The 10,113-nt window shown below is 39.5% G+C and overlaps 1 protein-coding gene across 2 annotated transcripts in view; it reads left to right on the top strand.

The window, feature by feature from the left end:
• Window positions 1-3,970: 3,970 nt before the first annotated feature.
• The window catches only part of gpc6b (glypican 6b), a 68,227-nt gene continuing 62,084 nt past the window's right edge, over window positions 3,971-10,113 (top strand). For both annotated transcript variants that reach the window (XM_058622353.1, XM_058622352.1), the window contains exon 1: window positions 3,971-4,465. In XM_058622353.1, the coding sequence (XP_058478336.1) occupies window positions 4,315-4,465 (151 nt within the window). In that variant the 5' untranslated portion in view covers window positions 3,971-4,314. The remainder of the gene's footprint in view (window positions 4,466-10,113) is intronic.

Below are 10,113 nucleotides of genomic sequence, written 5' to 3'. Positions count from 1 at the left end.
ATAACATGAGATCTATGCACACATGTGCTTTACACTCTTCCAGTGCTTATTATCAGTGTAGACACTGTCAGACAATAATGGGTATTTTGAATCAGGTTGTTATTTGCAGGTGTTTCTGGGTTTATTAGATGACGGCATCAGCTCTGGGTGTCTCCATTTCTCTGATTCTGACACCTTGGTTGCTGCCAGGAATAAACATAGGTTTTTTTTTCAGCCACATGAAGAGCAAGTGCAAGAGCAGCTGTCCTGACTACAGACACTTCAGTGTGCACTGTATAGGCAGAGGGGTAATGTCAAAGCAGATTCATAACCCAGCCAGGTAAAACATTAAACTCATATTCAGTCTTTTCTCTGTTGTTATTGATCAAAGGAACTAGGGTCATCAAAGTGTGAAAGTTAATCATATTTTTTTTTTTAGCATACTCCAGATAAATCTTCTGACAAAAAGTCCTTTTTTTCACTCTGAAACTTTCTTTTGCTCCACACAAAACTCCCATAATAAAGTCATCAATGATCGTTACCTGCCATAAGGACTGATGATCATCTGCCTACACCAGTTCTGTCTCGGCAGAATGTTAGAAAAAAAAAAATAATAGAAAAACAGGCGAAGTAGCTCAGGTAACTTGGTGGAGCTCTCCAGGGTGCTGATCACAAAGCTGTCAGTCTAAAGTTGCTGCCACATATAATGGCAACCGCTGGCAAGAAGTTACAAGACAATGACGGAGCTGCCATTTCCTCACTGAATTTGCTTGCTTACGTTGTTGCATGTTTTTTATCTCCTGGTTGCTGAAATATGATGAGCTGCAGCATGTGTTCCTTCACCTGATATTGTGTTCACTGTAAGCACTGTTAGTAAGACAGCTCAAATGTTCTGTCCACATTCTGATTGTTCCTTTCTGTGCTGCTAGTATGACAGTGTTCAAAGTTATAATTGGACTGCTATTTTATAATTTGGCTATCTCGATGGCTGCAGTTTACTTTTCCCAGGTACTGTTTGTGGTTCTGCCAATGAAATAAAATCATTTTTGATGCATTCAATGTTTGTATTTTTTCTTGTACGTCTTCCTTTGAGGGTTACTGTGTTTGACCAACTGGATGCATACAGGATGGACTCCGGGAATCCCGGAAGGGCTCTTGTACATTGCTGGAGGGTGGAAAATAATATACACAGGTAGTATTAAAGCAGCTCATACATCCCCCCCATACACCCATGCATACATACATACAGAAACATTTTAATACAGTGCTCCACTGTCTACTTAGGCAACTTGACAACTATCTTAGCTGAAAATTCCCCCATTAAATACATTTTTCATCACATTCAAAATGTTCATTTGGATGAAATTGTCCCCTGAGTTTCAAAGTTGGACACATAAAGAAACGATGACTTGTCCAGGTCAAGGAGTCTCACCACACGTGAGTACAGCGAAGAATTCATGAAAGGAGCTGCGGGATCGCTTAGGCTAACCACTGTTTCTATCATCCTTTCATTCAATGTCATAATTTAGAGACTATATTTGTACATTTCTTATGTACAAATATAGATCCTCAGTCCCCTGCCATTGAACTAAATGTAAATGGAATGCCAAAATAAGGCAAAGTGAGATAATTTCATGACAAAAAAGGGGGGAACATGTCTCTCTAAACCTTGAACCTGAAGATTTAGACATCTAATCTTTCAGTATAGCATCGCCCTCTGAAGCAGGCAGATGTCACTTTAAAGTAGCTTTGAAAATGTGGTATCCCATACCAATAGGAACTCTTGGCAGCCATGTTAATCCACTGTTGATCTATCCTAGGATCAAGCTGTTCCAAAATCAATAAAGCCATGAACATTTGCCGTTCGGTCCTCATCACATCCTTTGTATCCACCAGTTAATCCGAGCTAATACTGTGCTACTGGTGTTTTGCTTTAAGAACAGGAATGAGAAACATTTTCATTTGAATCTTATTGTTCTCTTTTTGTTTTAAACCTTAATATCTTACATTTTCTGAATTATAAACCGAAACATCATAGCCCAAAACAAGATTGGTGAAGAATAAAATGATATTTTAAAATAATGAACCAATATATAAAAAATAAACCAGTTTCCCCTCAGTTTCCCCACAGTGTCAATCAAGACCCAGATTTTGACCAAACTTCTACAATTGTTTTTTTTAAAATCTTAAATCTGTATGCATATCTGGATCACCACCAAAATCTAATATTTGCTTCCTTGGGCCATAACACATCCCCACATCCTCAGAAAATAACATCCACATCCATCCTTGACTTTTGGAGCAATGTTGTTCAGCCCAAAAACATAACCTCATTGATGGAGCTGAGAAATAAACTGGGGTAGAACTTGTGACGTCTAACAGTGAGATTATAGATTGTAAAAAACAGAAGTCTCCTCCACTCACCCCTTCCTTTCTCGTGGCTATCAGGGAACTGTGGCGGTCTTTGTGTACCAAAAAGGATGTGGTTTGCCTTTGTTTGAAAGCGAAACTTCTTCACGACACAAAACACAGGCTTGTTTGGTTGTTCAAGCTGCTGGAGGAACATGGAACGCATGATGACAGCCTCCGTAAAGCAAGGCTCTTGCAAGAAGTACATAAAAAGACTTATTTTAGGCCTATGAAAACGACAGTTTACAGTAATTATACACCTAGAAAAGCATGTAAGCAGTATATTAAGTGTTGTCACCAGTCCATCGCTAGAGTTAGAGTCCAGTTAACTCTCTGCATGTTTTTGGACCGTGGGAGGAAACCGGAATACCCACTCACACGCAGGGAGAACTAAAGACTCAATGCAGAAAAGCCCTCAGTCAAACCAGGAATCAAACCTGCGACCTTCTTGATGTGAGGCTACACTGCTAGCCACTATCCTGCCGTGTACAACACAGGATATTGGCGCAACTAAAGTATCTACAGTGACAAGTAGCTCATTTTACAGTTACCTGATATTAATAGGGTTTGAAAGAGATTTAATAAGATAGTGATTATCAGAGTGTGGGTTGCCGCCCTGTTGGACTGTGCAGGTACTGCAGGTGGGTAGTTACAGGTCATAAAAATGATCAAATTGAGAGTTGTTTTTTTTTCCTTACAGAGCACTTTGTTGGATATGCAGAGGCCCACTTAAAAAAGTTATTTTCTGTAGGTTTATGAAATAAATTATAATAATAACTTTGTTATGTTTCAAATACTTGATCTTGTATGTTGTTGTTTTTGCAAGGTTTACGAGTTCTTAGTTTATATATTTTAGTTAATTTGGTAAAAAAATAAATTGTTTATACAGTTGGCTATTTACACATTTATGTTCCCAATTATTATTTGCATATTTACATGTTGAAATATTTACAGCAGCATGTTTAAAAACCTTAATTAATTAATTAGCTGAATCTGCCTTAGTGGTTCTGACTCCCATTTACCTGTCTAAGTCCTTCTAGCTTCTCAGTGGTTGCTTCAGACACGTGTGATGCATAACAAGGAAGTAAACAGGAAGGGTTGTTGTTGTTGTGAAGCTGCTGAAGTGTGGAGAACAATTAAGTGCTGCTTAAGAAAAGATCCATCTCCATCTTGCTGTTTATTTACGTCTAGACTGATCCAACCACCACACATCGAACCCTCAAGTTACTTTTTTTTTTAAGAATTTACTCTGGGCCTTGACATCCAAAAGTTTGGCAATGGCTATAACATGGAGCAGAAGTATACTATGTAATGCTGATGTGATAAAACTTCACAAACACCAGGGCCCTTTTTTTTCTCGATGATGTCCCTTAGTTCGCCCATTGTATTCCCTCTGATTTATTGTCCACCACATCCTCGGTGGTAGGTGCCGACCCCCGCTGCCACCACCCCACCATGCAGAAATGGACGAGGCTGGAGTCCACTCCATATTTTGTATGGCGCTTTTCGTTGCCAGTGAGTGCATCTGCTGTGAACACTCAGCGCTCCCTCCACCAGGCATTTCCACTTGCGCACAGCAGCAGCGGCAGCAGCAGCAGCAGAAGCAGCAGCAGCCAGAAGCCTCGTCTGCTCACAGAAGTTGAGTCAACGCACCGGGGGGGAAACGCGCAGCCTGGATTCATGAGGCTCCTCCACTCTCACAGACAGTCCTCTTGTCTGCGGCGCGGGGGGACTTTTTACTCATTCTCTGTTGCACCAGAGCCCCGTTTACCATTTGGAAGATGTGTTGGTGGGCACTGATAATCTGAGCTGCAACCATTGCAACGCCCACTCATTATAAAGTACCTTCGGATCTACTGCATGGGAGTTTGACCAGCCAGCTGGAAAGAAGCTTTTAAACAGTACGGCTCTTCGCACAAGTGAACAATGCTCAGATTAGAGACCATCCTTTGCACTTTTTCTCTGCTGTGTGTGGCGGCAAGAGCAGATTTTAAAGCACGGAATTGCAGCGAGGTGCGGGAGGCTTGTGTCGGGAAAGGCTTCAGCTTTGCACATGTTCCTCCTCAGGAGATCCCAGGTAAGGCTGAGTCAGGCTCACACTTTGTGTACTGCATTATAATTAAGCTGGTTAATACATTCTGTTTTTTTTTTTTTTTGTGCAAGCTGGTAAAATCTAATCCCAAATCATCCATTCGCTGCATTTATTATGATGCAACATTATTGTGTAAAAACCAAAAAAACAAAAAAAAAATGCTGCAGGAGTCACTGCTGCAACTGCACCTCAACCACCTGTCACTCACGAAGTTGCAGTGAGTTTTCACGCGGGGGAAGTTTTTAAAACGCACACACGGGATATTCTCACACACACACTGCGTTTGCTAAATCGTCCTAACTGATTGGATATGATGGTGAGCAACAGCTGGAGCAACCTTCTGCATCCCACAGCTGATCAACACACACACACGGCACTGCTGCTCTTAACGGATAATGTGATTGTACGTTCATGCTGAGATAACCTTTTTTTTTACCCTCGTAATACTAGCCAGTCCCTCAGCATCAAGTCCAGCCGAGAGGTGACAGTGCCCAACCAAGCAGAGATTATGAATGGTCAACTCAACAGATTAACTCATGTTCCTGCAAAGATGGGGTGATAAGGTGAAGTGGAACTGCAGGCTCCTGCACTATACTTCAGCCCTTAACTATCATAATCACTGATGCTACCTGATGGAAGCCTCTACACCCCCCTTTGATTATGAATGAATGATGTGCATAGGTCAATTCGCATCTGAGTCCTGTGTGAAAGTAAAGAGATTCATAAGGACATAAATCTTGCATTAATTATGTTCAGCTGGATTCAGTGTTCACTGTCAGAGCCTGGCATATCATTTCAAAATCTTCTGTAACGTCTCACTGTAAATGTCTTTATCAAGTTAAATGTAACATATGTATGTATATATATATATATATATATATACGTATATAACATATGTATGTATGTATATATATATATATATATATATATATACATATATATATGTATATATATGTATATATATATATGTACATATATCTACACACTTAATTTCACAGGATTTTTCTGTAGTTCCTCACTCGGCATAGTTATAATTTATGTGATTGTGATTTGACTTTTCAGTTCAATATTCAAAAAGATGATAAGCGTTGTACGCGTTGACTTAGAGATATGAATTGTTTCCCGTGTCACATATATAATAATTGAATTGGAGCGTTTGCAATTAGTGCATTTCTTTGTTTTAAAATGATGAATGAATAATAGTCCAGCTGACATCACTCTCCATGTCGTCATTGTTGTGCTTCAGGGCCAATCATGCTTCCTACGAAGCAGGGAAATCTGGCTGCACATGTGACATCAGGCAAACTGGCTCACAGATGTGTTGAACAACAAACTGATGAAATCCGTTGGATTCAGGTCCCTGACATCACAATTAATCTCCCAAATGAGTGAAAATTTCAGTCTCTCTCTCACCTCCAGTTGGTATCACCCTGAATAGACACATTGGATCAGGTCTTTGAAAGAGTTATAACCTTGCTGAACCGCACGTTATCAACACCCCAGCAAATTACAAACGCTGATGGGCATGTCCTTGACGCTTCAACTGCCTCTCACTCAGGCAAACAATACGTGAGCTGAGCCACGTCACACCTTAAGTAATAGAGAGAAAAGCTAATAAAAAAAGCTAAAAAAACAAAAAAAAAACTGATCGACTGGGTTTCTGGCATTAGAAGCAGAAATACAGCACATACCATGTAAAGTTTTCTCATTCTACGATTTATTGATCCACTGTAAGCCTTGCTTTTATAACCACAGGGATGTGGTCTTCGTGGAAAAACAGTGAATCGATTTACGGCACAGAGGAACTACGTTATTCTGTGTCCAAAACAACAAGGTGAAAAGTGTTCACACCACCAGCTCTGAGGAAAAGTAACAGGAATCACTCAGTAAATGTAAGTGGCCTGCTGTCTCTTTAAAGAAATTGCATTGACAAAGGTAGAAGTTGATCAGGGTTAACAGAGGCAGATGATCCACTGTGGCGACACATTCAAGTTCCCTAAAGCATTTTTCTGTAGAATTGATGTTTAGTTTGTAGTGGTGCAAGCACATATCGATACACTTGAATATCATGATATTTTGTGGCGTAATACGTAAGTGCTGCATCGATATTGAAATATTCTTGACAGGGGTTTTGTGTTGTATTTAATTCACCAACCGCTAGTTGACAGCAGGCTTTCAGTCATTTAACTCTTGGTTTAGTTTAGTTTGGGATCAGAATCAGAATCAGAATCTTTACGAGACATTGCACAGCAAAATCAAAAATGCGGATTATTTCGAACCTAAAGAAGAACAAATGTTCAATTCACAAATTGTTCACTTAACTTCTTTTCATGCATTTAACTAATCAACTTCACATAATTCACATAATAACTACACATAATTCTTCGTACCTATATGTGTGTGTGTGTGTTCGTGTGTCTGTATATATACGTGTGTCTGTATATAAGTATTTTTATATATATATATATATATAAATGCATAAACTCCTGCACATATACACACTTATACCAACATACATACACACACATTGGAAAATATAAATATGACATAGAAGGAAATTAAGGAGAAAAACACTCGCTCTCACTAGACAAAGAAAACTGTATCCATGCATATAAATCGTTATTTTACTGTAAGTTTTTTGGGGGAGGAAAATACTGATTATTGTATACCATTATATTGCAATATGTCATATTGTCTCCCCTGTGTGTATCATAATGCCAGATTCTTGCCAATACACAGCCCTATTATTTACCGGCATGAAAAAATGGCCATACAAATATTCATTATCTACTGTAGGCATGGCAGTGGAGGGGTTAAGAGTGCCAATGTGGCAGATGGGGAGCATGTTCAGTCATGACATTACTGTGGAGTTAATATTCCAGTGCTTGTAGATTAGTTGGTACTTGTGGGCTCTTAAAGCTTCCCATGTCGCTTATTGTTTCTGCCGGCTTTGTAGCTGCCATCACACTCTATTAACTCGCTGATGTCTTTGGGAAAATGTCAACCTGGGTGTTACTGGTAATGATGATGCTTTCTCTGCTTTTCCATACTGTATTTTATGTGAAACTGTTGCTGGTGTTCTCTTGCTCTCTCTCGTTCTTTCTCTGCCGTCAAACTCAAACTGTAGTGACAGATGTGTGTGCTTTTGCTGCTTTTCTTGTATGATGCCATTAGAGAGTATGCTTACTTTCAAACTATTTATAAAACACCTGTTTTCCCTCATCACATGTATGGATGTGAAAAATGTTTTACTGTCTTGATCTGTTTGACGTTAATGCCAGACAGACTACTGTTGAAAACACAACACTTTTTTCTTTTTTTTTTTTTTTCTTTCAGTCTTAGGTATGAGGTACACATATCTACACTGGTCGAATTGATTAGCCATCACACATATAACTGAAGTAACAGCAGGGAAATGGGAAGATACCAGACATAACAGCAGGGTTTGTTTGCTCAGCACTGCTTGAAATGGTCAAGCACAGCTACAGTGTCTTTGTGTGTAGGGCTAAAAATGAAAAGGCTTAAAATCACTGACATTTGGTCAAACATAAGGAGCCAGTTCCGGTGGAGTGACAGCATTGGATATTGTTATTATCTAAAGCCAAAAGGCTCAGTTGATATAGTCATTCCACTAGACTACTGCAGTGCTTCTGTCTGCTGACCAGGGCCGGCTGAAGGCTGTCAGCAGCAAGAGTCATGAGAGTCAGATCTAAAAGTCTTTCTAGAAATGCCCACAGCATGTCCCTCTCAAAACAGTCATTACTTACTGCATTTTGACTATTGACAAGCACAAATTTATGAGGCCCTTTAAAATTCAAATTCTGCTTTTGAATCTAATTTTAAATCCAGCTCCTCACTGCTCTGGGTAAAGATGAAACCTGCTCTCAGTCTTCCCTCGACCGGCTCAGTTTTCACTTAGTGGATTACCCAACGTCTGAGACAAGACTGGAAGATATGGAAAGTGAGTCACACAGCTGACTGCAGGATTCAATGGAACTTCCTGGCATGTCATATTCTGTCATGCAGTCATTTAATGTCCCGCGCTGTTTACTTCCAGGCAGGAGATGGAGATGGGACAGAAATAATGCGGCCGGTATTTTATGTGTTCCTGGGGTGCATGAACGATGAGCCAAATGATTCCAGGTCCTCTACTGTCATGTAATGGAATGGAGAGGATTGAAAAGGGTTAAACGTGAGTGCTATTAGAAAGAACGGCCAGGTGCAGCATATATCAGCATTGTTGTGACACAATGAGATATAGTAAATCTGCATGAAGGTAAAATCCTGAGAAGGATCCCAACTTTTGCTTGGTTTAATGTGTCCCCATTCACCCTGCATATATAATATATTTGTGTATTATTACAGATAATTTAACTTTTGGGTTTGGTAGTTAATGTTTTGTTTGCATGCAGTGTGTAGCACCACCGTTCGAGGCTGCCTCCTGCTACTATATAGTGCAATGTGAATGTGTCCTACCGAGTGGCAGAGGGGGATACTATCAGGAAAGACGAAGCGAAACAATCATCACTTCTTCTGCAGCAGAGGGGATTTCTCAAATGCAGCCTCTGTCCCTGTGTCATCAATCATGCTCATGAATGCCAACATGGCCACATGATGGGCGCTCTCTATGGGTGTTCCCTCTGAGAGCTAGATAATATGTTGTCCTCTTAAAGCCTAACAAGAAGCTTATTGTAAGAAATATGGTCAAAGACAATGCAACCCTGGAAAATGTATTTTCTTACAATTATATAAAAAAAGGGCACAATGAATTACAGCTAAAGGTGGCATGACTGTCTAAGTGCCAATTTGAGTTCAAATTAGAAACAAAATATTTTCACGCCTCATCAGTGGATTGAAGCAGACGAGAGGGGTTTTTGAGTTAATAACATTTTTCCCTTAATGTTGATTGTTGCTTGTTTAGTCTTTACCATAAAATGCTGTCGATAAATTTGAAGCCAAGTTTTCAGAGGCTTTCTGCTAGAACTGAAATCTGAAAGTGGATTCGGATAGGTTCAGTAAGATCCCAGCTTACCAAATGTTGTAACCAAAGAGTATTTTCTACCAAATTTTTTTGGGGAAAACTCTTTGTTGTCCCAGTGTCAGAAATGTGCCAATTTAATAACAAAGAATTATAAGTGATAAATAATCTCCTGAAGTCAGTTAAATAAATAAAATGATTTTGTTATGTTTTTTTCTGTTTAATGCACATGCAACACATGGTCGGATGTCACATGATTACCTGATCTGCATTGTGCTGTCAGTGTGCAGGATGCTACCATTTAATTTTTAATTTATTAATTTAATTTAATGTTTTTTTTTGACTAAATTCTTTTATTCTGCCACTCTGGAACCTACATCAGATGGAATATTGTTCTTTTTGCTGCTCCCAAGAGGAAGACATCTTTAGCTGTGAATTTTGATGTGCTTCAGTTTGTTCAGGAAAGACATAAAGTCCTGCCTTAAGAACTTTCTGGATACAATTCTACATTCCTACATTCTAATCCTGTCTGTGACCTAAGCTTTCTGGGTATTTTGGCTATGGCCTTGAGCACGGTTTATGTCCAACTTTCGGTTGCTCACAACCCTGCTTTCTAAAATCTATAATGGTGATGCCGTCTGCACATTTAACATAA

The sequence above is a fragment of the Solea solea genome, chromosome 2, assembly GCF_958295425.1.
Source record: "Solea solea chromosome 2, fSolSol10.1, whole genome shotgun sequence".
Classification (NCBI taxonomy): Eukaryota; Metazoa; Chordata; class Actinopteri; order Pleuronectiformes; family Soleidae; genus Solea; species Solea solea.
This window is presented reverse-complemented; position numbering and strand designations above follow the sequence as displayed.